The sequence below is a fragment of the Eriocheir sinensis genome, chromosome 18 (assembly GCF_024679095.1).
Source record: "Eriocheir sinensis breed Jianghai 21 chromosome 18, ASM2467909v1, whole genome shotgun sequence".
Taxonomy (NCBI): domain Eukaryota; kingdom Metazoa; phylum Arthropoda; class Malacostraca; order Decapoda; family Varunidae; genus Eriocheir; species Eriocheir sinensis.
Window position 1 is genome coordinate 18,302,350 of NC_066526.1, and position 17,779 is coordinate 18,320,128.

A 17,779-nucleotide genomic window follows, 5' to 3' on the forward strand; every position below is an offset into this window, starting at 1 on the left:
GTGGTGTGGTATAAATGAAATGCCAATATAAAGTGTCATAATTATGTAAACTTAATTATGTTGGCTGTATTTTCCTTCGGTTACCTTGGCTCAGTAATTTTTCAGTGTAGATTTATTTTTTGAGAAGAATACTGATTGGAAAGGTAAAGTATGCAAATTAGCTAACATTCAGTATATACTACTATTAACGTACACATTCTAACTGTTATTTGCATGGTTCGGTATTTCGAACTTTTTTATAAGGATAGGTTAAATTATTTTTTTTCTGAAAGGTTTAAATCATCCCTCAGTGTAATTCTTCATAGGGAGCCACAGTGGATACGACGTTTGCCAGAGATTAACCTATACACGAAACTATAAGGTATTCAACACAAGCGCGGGGCGGCGTGGAGTGACCTTGAGTCTCGGCTGTCTGTCATGCTCGCGTCGCCTCGCAGTGTGGAGTTCGACACTCGACGCATAAGGAAAGGAAACACTGCCGGGGTGACGGGGGCTAAACACATGCGGGAAGTCGTTCTTTAGGCGCTCATACACGTGGCCGGCTCCGTCACGTCGCGCATGTTGACGTAGATTCCGGGCTCGGGTTACTGCATGGCGGACGCGCGCGGACTCACTCGTCGCTGCCATGCCTAGTACAGTGTGACTTATGGGTATAAATTTTGGAGTGCTTTTAGATTACCTTACTCCCAGTGGCCGATAATATAAGACACTTTTGCTTCTCATATCAGCTATTTCTAAAGGTCAAAGAAGGGATCAATCGGGTTCTAATGAGTGTTTTTTTTTAGGATCATGCTACTGAGGAATGGTCAAACTATCACCAGGGTCGTAAAACTACTCCTGGAAATGCCCTCAAGTCATACGAAAGCCTTATCAAATATGTGAACTTGGGCCACGAAATGTTTTAAAATACGACCCAATGTGTTTTTATCTGAAGAGGAATAGTCGATATTTCACCTCCTGAAGGCTTATGCAAAACAACCCTCAAACATGTTAAAAGCAACCCATTCATTTATTCATTCGCATACCTACTTGTTTATCTTTAAGCGGGAGAGGAAGGTCAATATTCCTATATATATATACGGGTCCGCCTCTCACATCATCTACTATCAAAGGTCAAAAAGGAGATTAACCGGGTTCTTGTGAGTGTTTTCCACGTTCATAGTACAGCAGCTTCATCACAAAAGTACGCACGGAAATGTCCACCATGACCTCTATAGGAAAGCCTTGTCGAATGTGTGTACTAAGATGAGGATAGGTTTAAGGATATGGTCATGATTGTTCCAGCTATAAGAGGGACGATCGAGCGGTACTGTACCCTAGCTGTAATCGTGTCGGTGGCCTGGTATATAACTGTTCCACACACTAGTGATGCAAGACCTACCTGACCAAGCCTCTCTTATCTGGAATGAGCTGGTGCGTTCGCCAAGGGAAAGTGAAAACAGATCCGGACACCGCTCGCCTATTCTGGTGTGCGTATATTCATCCCTGTACTTTTCCCACTAGCCTAAAGCGACATAGACAAATAATAAAAGAGAAGTAAGTACACGAAGTTTCCATAGCCTTTCCATAGCCATAGTTCGCGAGGGGAAACTGAAAACAAATCCGCAGACTTCGCTTAAATATTCCGGAGTGGGTATTTCTCACCGTGCCTTTCCCATCAGCTGAAATAACGTAGATAAACAATAAAAAGTGAATAAAAGAAGACTCCTTAGCCGGTGCGTTCGCGAGGGGAAACTGAAAACAAATCCGCAGACTTCGCTTAAGTATTCCGGAGTGGGTATTTCTCCCTGAGCCTTTCCAATCAGCTGAAATAACAGGTAAATAATTAAAAAGCAACTTAAAGATTCCATACTCGTTATCTCTCCTGTAATCGTGTCACTGGTTCTCTTGTATTGTCCTTGTATGGTGCCACGCGCGAGCTACACCTGTGATCACCTGTCTGGCCCTGCTGTGGCGCGCCCGCACACCACGACAGCCACACACACACTGACAAGCATCTCACCTCACAAGCTTACCTTCTACCTCCCGCCGCCTCCCTCCCGTCCTTCCATGCACCTCTCCCACCCTTCCCTTCCCCCTTCTTTATCGCTCTCTCCCCCGCCCTTCCATGCACCTTCCCCACCCTTCCCTTCCCCCTTCTTCATCTCCCTCTACCCCGCCCTTCCATGCAGCTCTCCCACCTTTCCCTTCCCCCTTCTTTATCTCCCTCTACCCCGCCCTTCCATGCACCTCTCCCACCTTTCCCTTCCCCCTTCTTTATCTCCCTCTCCCTGCCCTTCCATGTCCATCCTTCCCACCCTTCCCTTCCCCTTCTTTATCTCCCTCTACCCCGCCCTTCCATGCACCTCTCCCACCTTTCCCTTCCCCCTTCTTTATCTCCCTCTCCCCCGCCCTTCCATGCACCTCTCCCACCCTTCCCTTCCCCCTTTTTATCTCCCTCTCCCTGCCCTTCCATGCACCTCTCTCACCCTTCTCTTCCCCCTTTTTATCTCCCTCTCCCTGCCCTTCCATGCACCCTCCCCACTTTTCCCTTCCCTTCCCATCCTCCTTCTTTATCTCCCTCTCTCTCCCGCCCTCATCTCCCCGTGCTGTCCCATGATTGTCTTTCTCTCCCTCGCTAAAACAAAATCGTTCTAAGAGGATTACAAGACTGTTATCAGGGTTGTCGATAAGCTTAGAGGGAACCAACATTCACATCACGATTCTAAGATGGACATAGGAGAGAGCGACGGCCTGGATGAAAGTAGGTGAAGAGGTATATCGACAAATTTCAACAGCCGCGGTGGAGAAAACATAATAAATAGGAATCGAACCGTAGACGTTATATAGACACCAGCATATTATTTGTATTTAAGATTTCGCGACGGCCTGAATAAAAGTAGGTAAAGAGATATATCGACAGAACTTCAACTACCACGGTGGATAAAACATAATAAATAGGAGTCGAACCGTAGACGTTATATAGACATCAGCATATTATTTACATTTAAGATTTCGCGACGGCCTGGATAAAAATGGATAAGGAAATAGATAGACAAAACTAAAGCTAACACCCGACATTGACCTCTCTTTTGCCCACTCGTCCATAGTAGGCCTCATAGCTGGGCGTTAACGCGATAAGGTATCGCGCATAGCTGGGGGTTAACGTGATAAGGTATCGCGATACTTTATCTCTGATAACAAAGTCGGGTTATCGGCCATCCGCTACTAATTTAAATATATATCGGGTATCGGTTATCGCCTATATTTGTCTCCAGTTAACGAAAATCGGTTATCACCGATAAGGTTTTCCATTATCAGTTATCGGTTATAGGGAAAAAGGTTTTCTGTTATCGTGCCCAGCTATGGTAGGCCTACACTCTTTTATAGGGGCAGTGATTAGCGGGGCTCTTTTTTCTCTTTCTTTTAAGTCCTTGAGCTGCTTCCTTTACTGTAAAAAAAAACGTAAATGAAACAATAATAAGTAGCAATTGGACCTTAGGCGTTACATAGACATCTGTACTTTACTTATATTAAAGATTTTGTAACCACAGAAGAGAGAGAGAGAGAGAGAGAGAGAGAGAGAGAGAGAGAGAGAGAGAGAGAGAGAGAGAGAGAGAGAGGACACGTGCAGATTATGAAAACGCATCAGCAGGCAGGGCGCGTATTTTCCTATCATGCGTCCTGCTTGTACAGACTCCGGCCAGCACGAAGGTTTCTAATTAATTCTTTGCGTGCCCCCGATCCTCCCCTCCCTCTCTCCCTCCCTCCCTCCCCCTTGATATCAGGTATAGGCCCTCCTCCTTAAGCCGCTCTACGGAGATTATATTATATTTAGACGTAACTCGATCCTTCCTGTGTGTTATATTAAGGAGAGGAAAAGAGTATGAAATTAAGCTGTCAGGGTCAATATTGGAGACTAGGAGATCAATGAGTGTTTTTGTTGTTATTTCTACTACTACTACTACTACTACTACTACTACTACTACTATGTCTACTTTCTCTTATTTTACGTATACTTTTTTTTTTACGCCAGAGATTATAAACAACACAATCTGGTTAGCAAAAATATTTATAGTAGTGAAACTATGCTCTCTCTCTCTCTCTCTCTCTCTCTCTCTCTCTCTCTCTCTCTCGCTCCACTTATTTATTTATGGAGATTCAACGCTGGAAAAGGAGTAGGATTGGAACCTTCTTGAGCGCCGCATGTCTTCCCGGAACAATCCATCAATAAGGATCGAACACAATTTACTGAGATTTGTGTAACGCCGTCCGTGGGTACACACACACACACACACACACCTTAGCTCGCTCACATGTAGGTTCATTGTGTTGCATTTATACAGGCCAAGTTGATTGATTGATTGATTGATAGTTTATTGTTGCAAGTAAAACAACAAAGGAAAAGGGAGGAGTTATTACTGAGAGACCAAACACAAACAAACAAACAAACACACACACACACACACACACACACACACACACCTTACTTCGTTCACATGTAGGTTCAATGTTTTCGTGTTTATACAGGCCAAGTGTTACTGAGAGACCAAACACGAACAAACAAACACACACACACGCACACGCACACACACACACACACACACACACAGAGTAAATCGTGTCATGTCACGCTGTTGTCCATCTTTTTTTTTTTACAGTAAAGGAAGCAGCTCAAGGGCAAAAAAGGGAGAGAGAGAGAGAGAGAGAGAGAGAGAGAGAGAGAGAGAGAGAGAGAGAGAGAGAGAGAGAGAGAGAGAGACACACCCGCTGCACACTTTCCCTATACAAAAAAATAAAAAAAAAAGTTCAGAAGTGGCTAAAATATAAGTCAATTTTGGGAGGAGAGCTGTCTCGATACTCTCCTCCAATAAGTGATGTATAATAGTAATTGTTTTGTTGAGTTGGTGTCTACCGAGGCAGGCTGACTGTGCTCGGTAAACACTTTCTGTAAACACTTCCTGCGCAGCTATTCCTGGCGGAGTCAATCAATGTTGTTGTCAGTGCAATACGGTGTGGTGCACGCAATCGCTCATAAGGGGTTGGAAATAGGTGTAATTATTTATAACCAGCGCAACACGAGTAATTATTCATAATCAATATAACTTAGTGTAGGTGCAGTAATCAATCATATTGGACTGAATAATATACATAATTTTTTGCCATGTATTAAGTGATCCATAAACAATTTCTGTGTTCACTTATTTTTAGTTGGCATCATGGAGAGGAAAGTAGTAGTACACTTAAGCCTCTTGTCTGTTTATATTCTACTCATAAAGAATACAATTTAACGAACACAGCAACACAAGACCCGGGGACAGAGGATATTGTAGAGGAATCACCATATGAAGGGCGGAATAATTTGTACATTTTTGTTTACCATTTTACAAATTTCATAAACCAGTAAACAAAATACCCCAAGATAATCCCCCCCCCCCAACCACACAACAAAAAGATAAAAAATAATTTGACCCATGTGAAACAAAGTCAATGGTAAATTCCCTCAAGGAGTTTGGTCACTTTGTTATTCTGGCTGTGTTGTGCTGTAATCTAACACTATTTTTTGTCCTTGTCATCATGGACATGTTCCCCAATAACCCGTCAATAGCCTGCAGTAAACAGTGGCCAACAAGAATCACAAAGTTCAAATATTTTGCCCCATTATTATTTTATTTTACATCATGGTCAATCACTTTTAAGCTCCCTATATTTAACAAGTGAAATAAGGATGTCCAAGAATATAGAAACAATGAGGATTTTTGTCATGAGCCACATTGAATGGAGAGAGCAAGTGATAACCTGAAGCACTTGAATGCTCCAGAGCAATGATAACGAGGAGATAATGAGTGAGAAATGGGGAGAGCACGCTAGATGGTAAAAAGCATTATATCAAAACTTATGATTAATTACAAGCTGGATGGCAGTGACTCACTCATGCCAAGTTGGTCATATAGACAGTAATAGTTGTCAGATCACTGTCGTAGAGCAGGCTTGGGCAGGCTGTCACTACTGAACAAGTAGGAAAAGAAGCTGAAATAAGTCATCTCAATAAGCTACTTGATCATCCTTGTCTGTAAATCTGTGGGACTGTGTAGGTGCTAGTACATTATATAGGTTGTTAAAGGAAACCCTATTATCAGAATTATACTTTATCTTACACTTCATCTATTTTCATACACTTTCCCTGTTAAGAAAAACAATTTACATACTAAAAGAAAATAATTTTGTATTCACATACACTATAGGATCTGAAAAGGAAGGCAAAGTATGTTTTAAGGACAAGAAAATAATCTGATACATTATTACAGAAATTACTTAAAGTTGCAGATAAAATTTTCATAGTAAAATAGAATATACAACTTTTTTGTGTTCAGAATATTCCTAAGTCAGATTAAAGTATGTAGACAAACTGCTTCCAATGGTAAAATCTCATTAGCAGTTCAATATAACACTTTTATCTACCCTTATTCAGTCTTTCGGGAATGTTTCAAATAATGGGCAGTTTTTTCTGTGCATCCACTTAAAACTTTCTTCCAAAGAGCATCAACAGTCCACTAACACTATGCCTGTACACACACTTCGTACTTAACAAGCCTAAAATGCTCGCAATAATTACAAGAGCTTCACTTTTAAGAACATTTGCAAAATATTTGTGATTAAAAGCTAGCAGCCTTTGCTTTTCTTGTCTGGGGAGTCCTTTGCCATTCTTCATTAACAAATAGAATGAGAACCCTTGTGCCAGGAAGATAAAACAGACAGTGAGAGGAAAGAAGTCATGGAGGAGGTGAGTTTGAAGACACCTCAAAGCCAAAACTGATCCAACCATCTGAACCTTTGAACTCTTTCTGATCACACCGTGGCACCTGTAGGCTCTCTTTTAAACTCCTAATTTGGGCTTCAGATTCTGTTAATACAAAAATCTCATCTTCAGTAAAAGTAAGAAAAGAAATCAGAATATGCATCAAGAAACTAAAAAAAATTAAGTCCTTAGTATTCTTTTAATTATCATCATGCACATCAGTCATCATAGTTCAGGCTGCTTTTGTGCTTCTCCAGCTCTGCCCGCAGGTCAACATCTGGCCTGCGTCCTGGTGTACCATAGGCTGGGGTCTTTCTGTTGCCTGGTGTGGCTCCATACTGGTGCCGTGAGGGGTGGAGTGGCGAGGAGTGGAGGCTGGCTACTCCAGGATGCACGGCGGAGATGGGGGTGTAGGGAGCGCTGGGGGCCAATGGTGTGACTGGGTCCTGGGTGGGGGGGAGGAAGATATCAGTGGCTAGTAAAGATGTGTCTGTTTGTTGAATTGGTGTAATGTTTCTTTCTTTACCTGTCATTTTTCTTCCCTACTACCTCCTCCACTTTATTTTCTTTCTTGTCTTGGTATTCCATACCCAGCAGGACCGAGGCACAAGACTTTAGGGAAAGAAACCAGGAAGAAATAGCTTGTTCATTGATGTGGGGTCAAATAGTAGTTTTTGCATATTTGTACTGATAGATTCAGCAATATTATGGAACTACTTAACTTGGATGCTGAATCAAAATCATTTTTACAAAGCTTGGAAATGGAATAAATAATCAAGCCATTGTTCTTCAGTATTTTAGTATACCTTTAGCACCTGCATGCAAAGTTCACAACGGTAATTCATGTCATGAAAGCCAGATATTCATACAGGTTTTCCCTTCCTCTACAGACACTAAACCAGTGGGAAAACTTTGCTGAGGACAGAGTTCTAGGCTGCAACACAAGTGACCTTCACCAGATTCAGAAGGTATGTTGAAAACCAGAAGAGACTAAACCCTAAAATTACTTTGATAAACTATTAGTCATGCTTTTCATTTGCTACTGTATTTATTGTTTTTACTACTACTAAGATCTAAGATCTAGTAATGCAAAGAGATCTGGGTTTAGAAAATCTGTGTTTCAAAATAATTCTTATTATTGGAGCAAAATAATGAATATGAAGCTGGACAAGAGAAAGCGAGACACGCAAGCTGTTGGGTGTGTTATGAGCCTGGAGGTCACATCACTTTGAAGGTAATACCACATGAATAGAGAGCATGTGGTGGGGAAAAGCAATTAAAAATAACTGAGAAATAACTTTCAAGTGTGTTGTGAGACATAAATTCATGGAACCCTGCACTATTAACCACTCTTATTATACAGTTAAAACAATGAGGAAAAAGTATAGTGTGAATAGAACTGTGTATGCAAAATATGCTGAGAAGCCAACACCAAACAGGCCTCATCCACAAGGCAACAAAGAGGTGCAATGCTTGTGCAAAGTGACGGCTGCTGTTATTTACCTAGGCTGCCCTCTACTGTCCTTGTTCCGGAGGCAGGGGAACAGGCTGTTCCTGAGTGTAAGATGCAGCATTATGACAAGGGACATCACTTACATACAGCATTATGAGTTGTGGGCTCCTTCTAAGTAGTACACTTCAGCATTGACACAAACATACTAAGGGTTAGTACATGCTACTTCTGAATGTAACTTCAGCATTTTATCTCAAACACCACCACTCGGCAAAAAGGTTAGTCTGCTAGTCTATTTTCTGTGTTGCTCCTTAAGCTGCAGCATTAGACTAGCAAGAAGAGCTGGCCTACTGATCCAGCCTCTGGGGTAGTGATGAAACATGTGCAATGTTAAAGGGAAACATTATACGTATGCTACTTTCTATGTAATAGAATATTATTTGCAGGAAAAGGTGTATCACATATTATTGTCTGTAATCAAGCTGTTGTCAGTCAAGTGAGTTTAGGGGTTTCATAGATTATAAGAGGTGAAGAGCAGAAAGGAAATAGTGAATAAGATAGTATATTGGAGGGTTTAAGGAAGGGGTAACTAAAGAGAGTGAATTCGAGTTGCAAAGAGTGAGGGAATAACTAAGAGATGAATGTAGATAATAAAATGTTTGAGAGACTTGAACTGCCATGAAATTGCAGAGTAATTTACTTGTCACAGGAAGTAAAATTCAGTGGACCTTTGACTTCACATACTAATGGGGAAAGGGGATGTATGATAAAATGAGAGGTGTTTAAATTTTCCAGATAAAGTAAGAAATGAAATATTAAATAGTTTTGAGTAACAACAGAAATTTTCTGCAACAAATGCTGCTGCTGACCCAAGCCAGGTCTGCAAGCATCCGCTAGTTACAAAAATTATTTTAAGTAACACTAAAAATGGAGAAATATTGATTAAAATTCCACTGGCCTCAAGTTCATGGCCAGGCACAACAAAACAATGCTGCCACTGAGTAAACTAACTAAGAATTTAAGTTGGTGTTTAACCCTTTCCATCCATGACGCAGACGTCAGTGTCACAGTATGGAAAGGGTCAAGAGGAAATGGAGGAGGATTAATCCTCTTCTAAACCTCTCAAGCCTCCTCGAAATTCCTCTTAATCCTCTTCCATTTCCTCTTAAGAGGCTTAGAAGAGGATTAAGAGGAAATGGAAGAGGATTAAGAGGTTTAGAAGAGGACTAACCCTTTCCATACAGTGACGCAGTCGGATGCCGACGTCGGCGTCACCGGAGTGAAGGGGTTAAGCAAACGATTACTCCAGTCCTCATCAACAGACTGACTTAGTCGACTCGGCTGAGGTCAGCCAATAGAGTCGGTCTGTCGGCACCCTGCTACGGGCCACCATAAATTTGCAGAGACCCGTGCTCCCCACTTTAAGGAGGAAGCAATCTTTAAACAACAACAACAACTACAACAAATAATTTAAGTATATTGCAATTTCTATTATATAGAATGTTGTATGTAAAATACAAAGTTTGGAGAGTTAGGGTCTGTATAATCAAGGGTCTATTGTAAAACTGAGGCAAATAAAAATGTTTCTGTACTTGCCTGCAGCGAGTGGGCAAGTTAATTAAATTTTTCTCTCTTAGTCTCTCTAGATTGGCTTTGAATATTTACTAAGAGGGATCGAAATGACAAAATTCATCTCCAGATAATCTGGCTACTTAATCTGATTCCCAGTTGGGATGACATTAATGTATAATCTTTTGTGAGTGGATGATACAGTACTAAAGGAAGCAGGAAGCTAAAAGTAGAGATGGTTCAGATGTGGTTGGGTTACAATATTGTTGAGCTGTAAAGAGGGTTTTCAAGAGTCAGAGGCAAAGGGTGACAGGTAGAATGACAGTTAGAGAAACTGGCTGACTGTAGGAACATATGAAAGAAAAAGAGATGACAGGCATCAACTTTGCAAGAAGGAAGTGTGTGAACATGAATTTTATTGTTTTACTGCTGCTTCTCAAAAGTAAGGTTCATGAATGCTAAGGTTCATCCTTTGAAAATTCATGTAAAGTATCTATTAGATTGAAGCACTTATTACCACTTATTATCCTTCTAAACATTAGTAAATTAAATAGTATAATATGTAACCCTATAGTGGGGTTTAGAAATTGAGTATTAAATAAATGAGCACTAAAAATCTTTAAAGCATTCAGATATTATTGCTTAAAATAAGACGTTTGACAAGACTTTGTTTTGCGGTTAGTGGGATGAGTGAGCGAGGCGTGGCACTGACCTGCACCTTGAGCTTGGGTTTGGGCGGCACCAGGGCCAGCGTCACCTCCTGGATGATGACTTGTGCAAACTTGAGCACGGCACCATACAGGGCATACTGGATGCAGAGGGAACCAAAGCCCTGACGGAGCACAGAGAGATGAGGCTTTTGTTATGGGGAAGTGTACAGCAGAGCATGATAGCTGTTAAGAATTCCACCCTTCAGTAAGAATGGGAATATTACCTTTATCATCAAGTATCTCCTGCTTTTATGCCTAACAGGATGATGGTCCACATATAAAAGAACAAGATTAATGAAAGGGAAAAGAAATCTTACACTTTTTCCACTAATCATTCAAACAATTCTTACACAAGCTTGTCTCTAGTTTAAATATGCAAGAGATACAACTTTAAATTTGAAGGAAAGAAGTGTTGAAGTGGGGACTGTCAACCCAAATCAACCCTATTCTCACTGCAGTAAAAGGTGGAAACTGTTGATGGGAAACTGATCTTATAAAAATAAACTTGTAGCCCTCTTAACAAAATGCATGAGGCGTAGGAACCTTAAATAATCCCAGCACTCCTTCGTCTTGTACTGTGGTGTTGAGGCAGTCAAAGAACCCCTCGTAGCGGGTGAGAATCGGCTTCACCTCGTAGCCTACATCCAGGCTGTCGATGATTGTGCGCGTACCCTGCATGTGGAGCCTGTGGAAGAAGCTCTCTTGTTGGCTGACTGACTAATAGATGAACTTGGATTGCTCTATATTAATTGACTTTTTATTGGGACTGGGTATTGTACTGACAACCTAAACATTGTTATACTCATTTGACTTCTTGGTTATTCTGAGTAATGGCTCCCTTTACTGACAGACTGACTTACTGTGCTGGCAAACAATTGAATGGTTCTGGCTTGTGTCAGCCCTAAATGACTTAGTTACTGATTTTATAATACTATTTATTTTATATTTGCTGACAGACTGTCTTAGTATATTTACATAATATAAGAACTGCTTCAGATATTCAGTTGACATAAATTAAAAAAATCTAGCTACCCAAAAATATGAGTACTAGTTTTGGCTCAATACACACTTGTACGTGTCAGCCTTGCAAACAATCCTTAATGGCGGCAAGCTACCACAATAAAATATTTTCTGGCTAAATGCTCTTGCACATTCTAACCCTGATAATGCAGGGCATACTAGACAATGCAAGGCAAGGCGGTCCACCTCTCTGAACATGGACATGCTTGCCACATACCATGCAATCCTCTTGAAAATAATTTGAGTGGCAACAAACTCAGACTCTCACACTGTCACTTGAAATAACACAGAACCTGACCTATGAAGGATGGTCTCTAGAGGGTAAAGAATCACGTCAGAGGCAAGGTGACCAATAAATGCTGACTGGAGGCGGACAGATGCATCAAGGAACGAGCCAGACTCTTTGCTCACGGCTCCCTGCAAGAATAACAAAATAAAGCTGATTCAAGCCTAAGTACAAAGTTATGTATTGAAGAAGACTTGATGGAGAGATTAAAAAAAAAGAATGGAAATATACAATACCACAAGGAGACAGGCTTCTCAAATACTTCAAGAAATCAAAGCTTCTTCATCTGAACAGGGAGCTGAATGAGAGTTAGGGTATTCATGCAGGATGTGTTATGTCACTATGGCTGTTCAATAATTACATGGATGGTTGTATAAGAGATGAAAGTCAGTGTAATGGATTTAGGTGGTAGGCTGAAAGTGTGAGGTATGGAGCAGTTCTTAGTGACTGGCATATTTTCAGCTGATATACGGTACTGTGTTGTTGGAAGAGAACTAGAGGATGCCATTGAGGACTGTGGATTACTTTGACAGGGTATGTAAGAGAAGAAAGTTGAAGATAAATGTTGGTAAAGGTGTAACAATGAAGGGAGTGGACTGTGTAGTAGTTGAATGGTTGAAGCAAGCATGGTACTCTTGAGATAGTTTGAACATTTGATGAACATAGATGAGCATGACTTTGCAAGAGATAATATGTTTGGGGGATTGAGAGAGAGGGTGTCAGGGAGAGACTACCAGAGAAGTGGACTAAATGTGCTAACAGGGAGTGTCAGAACAAGGAAAGTTGAAGATGCTTCTGCTATGGCCACCCCCTTGGAGGAAATTTCATGAGAGTACAAGGCATCAGAGATAAAGGTGAATCCATAGGTCAAAATATTTTCATGCAGAATTATGATTATATATAAAATTCATCATTTAATTTCTCAATGCAAGTCTATTTTCTACTATCAATGACACTTTTGTTTATCTTTATACATCACATACACATTTTCTGTTTCAGGATTGGCCGTACGAATGGAGCTCAGCCACCCACCTGCTTGTGCTGGTCCTGCCTGTGGTAATACCTCAGCGCCTGCGAGGTAAGTGTGGACACGGCATTGCCTATGATGTACTGCAGCACCCCATGCGTCACGGTTGGCACGATGAGAAGCCACACGGGCAGCATGCGGCCTGAGGAAAAGATTATCTATACCATGACTTACAATTAGTTTGAGGAGCAGAAATATTATGACAATTTCTATGGCTCTGGACACTGGGAAAGCATGTTTACATAATTCTGCTACTTCTCATACAACTGTTGTGAGTTGATGGCAAGGTCTGACTGGAACAAATGCACCTGTGCAGTTCCTCTCATTTCATGAAATTCTTATGAGTAAGCAACTTTGAACCCCCCCCCCTTCTTAAAACTCTGATTTTGGTGACTGTAGTACATATTCAGCTCTGTAGACCAGTCACACTAAATACTTTTTACTCTATGTAACCAACCTCACATATTGTTCAGTTTGGTTATCTCTACAGTCAAAATTTAGAGTATGCTCAAAATAATATTGCATATCATGGGAAAGCATATTTTTTCCCATGATGTTTGAATTTATAAGTGCCTGCCTATGTGGAAATTGAAAGGTTTAAAGGCCAAGGGTGACAGCAATTACATGGGAAAAAAAAAAAGCTTATAAACACCATTGGATGCCCATTGCAAGTAGGTTCAATCCCCATAGAGTCTACTCTTTAAAGAGATCATGTTCACAATAAGAAACAAATTTGATAACCTAGCACCCACCCGTCTGTGGCTGGGTGAAGGAGAGGAGCCGAGTCAGCCCCTCCTTGAAGACGTCGAGCACCCCGGGCTTCTCACTCGCTATCTCGCTCTGCACCGTCTCCACCAGGCTGGCGCTGTAGAAGGGAGTGATGAGGGCCAGGGCCGAGCACTTAAGGAGGAGGTGCTGCCCTATGGTCTTGAGGGAACTGTGTGGTGAGACTTCCCTGGAAAGTGAAGTTAATATTAATTTTATGCATTGTTATCACCATCACCACCTCCATTCAGTCTTGACATCTTCATCATATGTTTATTTGTAAGCTCATCAGGAGGTGAAAATTATAAAGAAGCATAGTAGTGCCTAGCTGTTTGTAGCATCACCAATTAACTTTTACTTGCAGGACACACAAGATGCATGCACAAAAACAGAATTTTAGGACAACTGATGAATTTGTAACATTAAAGCTTAGCCATGACCCCAGAGCCTTCTACACTCACTTTGGCCATGGAGTGAACTTTGAGATGCAGTCCTCCAAGCCAAGGGTTATTCCCCGCACAGTTAGGACCGAGCCCAGACCCTTCCAGAATGCCGAGAAGCCCTGGCAGCTCTGGATGTGGATTATGGCGGGCACGAGGGTGATGGGCAGGAGGTGGTAACGATAGCTATTAATGTTTACCTGTAGGAAATGAGGTTGTAGTTAGATATTCATCTCCAATTAGAATTCTCTGGTATACAGAAAGTTGGAGTACTGAAAAATCTGTTCAGCAGAAAGTGCAATCATCTTCATGACATGTAAAGTTTATACATGACAACTCAGAATTAAGTTGACTATTTTTAATTGAAATAATGGAAGGATTTTCATATTTTAAAGTGATAATGAATGTAACTGACTGGTGAAGAAAGACAGCATTCTTTGTTCCTAAATTATATGAACCTCTTATTTTTTAGTGACACTTTACTTTAGAGCATGAAAGAAAAGTTACTGGAATATTTTACAAATATCGTCATGAACTTGTGGAAAAAAAAAGGCACATAATTCATTAGTCTGTTATAAAACCATCACCTGACACTGTCTGCGAACTACAATGAATGGGTGACTAAGTAAGTTCTCCGCACATAAACTGACGATATTGATGGATAACTCTCCATACTTCTCCATCTGCACATCTGTAAAGAAACAACAGAAAAGATATTTAAGGTAACCTTATCACTACTTGAAGTAACTGGTATTTTGCACCTATTCTTTTTATTTCATTCTTTCACTCTGCACTATGTGGCAAAAAAAAAGTCATCAGGCAGCTGGAAAGGTATGAAAAGATGCATAAAGTGGATGGAAACAGAAAGATTAAACACGAATAGGTTCCTACTGATCCAAACTCTTAACTTTCATAATCAACACTACAGTATTAGCTGTCAGTGATGTAACTACTGTGGAATGATCAAAGGCAGAAGAAACCTTGATCCTATAACTGACCGTGTGCTTTCTCAATGTCACTTCTGGGTGTTGTGACCGGGGCTTTTGGGGGCGGGGCATTTGGGGTTCCCTGAACGGGGTTGAGGAGGTTCTCAGGAAACTCTGTGGGTCGTCGGAAATGGTCCATTGGGTCCATCATCCGCTCCTTGTCGTCGGGATTTTTTTGCCAGAATGGGTTGTCCTTCTCCCTCAGTGTCGAGAAGAACTGGTAGTCGTCCAAGCCAGCCATTTTACTTGTCCTTCCTGTGGCTCATCAAGTCATCAGCTGAGCTTCCATCCTAGGCTACATTGGCTCACCTGCAGCATTAGGAACATGTTAGGAATGTCAAAAATCTGAATTCTGTTGTGTACTTTCTTTTGAGGTGATGTTTAGGTAAAGGGTCTCTTGATTTAATGGAATTTTGAAGTGTCTACTCATCTCCAAACAGCACCCAAAAATTATATGTGAACTCAAAAGACTGTGGCAATAGTTCATCCCTGATTAGGTTAGGCAGGTAGGCTTGGTTAGTTGTATATCATTTTCTTTGGCTACTGTTACTGATGTGGCAATAGGTTATCAACCTAGGTATGTCATGTTATGCTGGGAAGGTTAGAGTTTGTCACAGAAAAATATCACCGATGTATAATCTGTTCTCCAAGAAAGCAATGTATCATTTAGTCAGACATGAACACTGGTTGTTCTTTAAGTTTACTCATTTTATTTGAGACTAATGGTTAACGGACAGATAAAAGTAGACAACATAATGAGGATAATCAAAATCACTAAATGGGAATGGTCAGAACACATATGAAAGTTAGGAGAACAGAATGACAAAAAAAGTGGCAGAGCAGGCCACCGCCAACACGCCAAGCTGCGTTCTCTTAAATTAACGGAACCCCACCTTGACATGATGAATAGTAAACTATCGTCACAATCAGTTGTACAAATCTTGCTAATGAGTAATTTGCGATAGAAACGGTTACTGGAGTGAAGATTAGCACATGGAAGTGGGAGAGGATGCTCAGAGAGGGGAGGTTATTAGCACATTAAAAGTGTCAACCACCAAAGTCAGTTGGGTGTAATTATAGATAATTACCGATATCATATAGACCCATAGGAAGGCTGCTCATAAGATAGTGTTACAAAATTAACATGTGTCTGGAACATGAGTACTGAAACTGGACACAACAGGCACAAGAGAAAAACACATCAAAATGTTTTGGAGAGATCAATGTCCTGTAGGGGTGTGATGCAGGCTTATGATTATAGTAAAGCTATGCCCTAGGACTTGATTTACATAGATATTCAGACCACACAGTGAGTGTGTACTTGTTTTCTGAATGAGTCTAAGGTACCGCAGTCTAAAATCTGATGAGGGAGGATGTTCCAGTCATGTATGGTGCGTGGGAAGTATGAGTGCTTGTATGCGTCGGTGTTAGTGTGATATGTTTGGTATTTATGGATGTGTGTGTTACGAGTACGTTGACTGTTGACTGTTTGCGTTGTGTAGGTATGTTTGTGGATCAATGTCAATGTGAGTGTTTGTGATCTTGTACATAAGTGTACGTCTGTGTGCTTGTCTGCATATGTGAAGAGGTTCCATGTTTATCTGTTGCTTGATCCGTGTTGTGATTCCAGGCGTTTGAGTGTAATTGTTTGTAATGAACCTAGCCGCCTTGGTGTTGATTTGTTCTACCCTATCAATGTTTCTGTGTGTGTAAGGATTCAACACCGTGGAGCAGTATTCCAGTGTTGGTCTCACAAGTGTGTCATAAGTTATGTGTTTAATGTCAGGTGTGCAGTTATGTAGATTCCAACTCAGGAACCCCAGAGTTCTGCTGGCTGTGGCACTGATGTGGTCTATGTGAATGTTAAATTTCAAGTTTATTGAGAGGTGAACACCAAGATACTAGTGTGTGCGGACTGATTCTAGGTCTGAATTATGGAGAGTGTAAGTGTGATGGATGGAGTTGTGAGCTCAATGTGATGTTAAGCTATAAAGGAGAGACAAGCAACTAATAAATCCCCATAAATTCATGATAATCTGAGTTGCCACTTTCAGCCTTTGCCAGGGCGTTACGACTGTTTCTACTCAGCGACACTTAATAACTAGTAAGGCAGTGAAGAATGACATAGTAGCCCCAAGGAAAGACTGCGTGGCTTAATAAAACACTACCCTAATACTGTACTAGCGAGGCTTCGAGGAAAACGCTGCAGACGACGTAAGTAAACACCGTCAGCTGATCGGCGGCGGGACTCGCACCGTTGCTAGATTATCGTACTCAAAACATAGTATTTAATGGTTTCTGACGCATAGCTATTGCCAAGAAACATCAGGAATTAACTATTCTAACGATAATCATAAGTAAATCTCGTTATTGGGGTCCAGGAGACAGTTTTTGGGTCGGAAGTCGGTAAATATGAGGCTGAGTACGACAATCTGGTAGCGTTGGGCTTGATAGACTGGGTGCATTGTGAGGCGAAACCCTTGACCATGTTGCCAGAAAAAGAGAAAATAAAATAAAGGAAGAGAAGACGTTCGGAAGTTTGGAAACACAAAAAAGACCCAGACCGAGACAAACCACAGACCCAGAAAGTGAAAAAAGATACAGGAAGTGCCGTTACAAAGGCAAAACTCCCGACCGACAACTCAACTCAACTGTATGGGGGTAAAGACTGACCTTCCCTAGATATCTGAACCGTTTTTGTACTTTCCTCTGCATTAACGCCCAAAGCACAGTGTCAGTAACAGC

The 17,779-nt window shown here is 41.1% G+C and overlaps 2 protein-coding genes across 4 annotated transcripts in view; both read right to left on the bottom strand.

Annotated features, from left to right (window-relative positions):
* The window catches only part of LOC127000405 (alpha-1,6-mannosyl-glycoprotein 2-beta-N-acetylglucosaminyltransferase-like), a 38,995-nt gene extending 36,999 nt beyond the window's left edge, over positions 1 to 1,996 (bottom strand). The window contains exon 1 of the mRNA XM_050864101.1: positions 1,853 to 1,996. The gene's annotated coding sequence lies outside the window, so the exon portion shown is untranslated. The remainder of the gene's footprint in view (positions 1 to 1,852) is intronic.
* Positions 1,997 to 6,963: 4,967 nt separating this feature from the next.
* On the bottom strand, positions 6,964 to 17,316 carry LOC127000407 (mitochondrial outer membrane protein SLC25A46-like). Of its 3 annotated transcripts, XM_050864107.1 has the most exons (11): positions 17,216 to 17,316; positions 15,047 to 15,343; positions 14,636 to 14,739; positions 14,070 to 14,248; positions 13,596 to 13,798; positions 12,849 to 12,985; positions 11,829 to 11,947; positions 11,054 to 11,195; positions 10,513 to 10,632; positions 8,282 to 8,332; positions 7,076 to 7,224 (listed from the first exon to the last, which is right to left on the bottom strand). In XM_050864107.1, the coding sequence occupies exons 2-10, from the start codon at positions 15,273 to 15,275 to the stop codon at positions 8,294 to 8,296; spliced, it is 1,272 nt and encodes a 423-aa protein (XP_050720064.1). In that variant the 5' UTR covers positions 15,276 to 15,343; positions 17,216 to 17,316; the 3' UTR covers positions 7,076 to 7,224; positions 8,282 to 8,293. The 3 variants fall into 3 exon arrangements, with proteins under 3 accessions (XP_050720062.1, XP_050720063.1, XP_050720064.1); XM_050864105.1 differs by lacking the exon at positions 8,282 to 8,332 and having other exon boundaries at positions 6,964 to 7,224; XM_050864106.1 differs by lacking the exon at positions 8,282 to 8,332 and having other exon boundaries at positions 6,964 to 7,224; positions 17,203 to 17,298.
* Between the last annotated feature and the right edge of the window lie 463 nt (positions 17,317 to 17,779).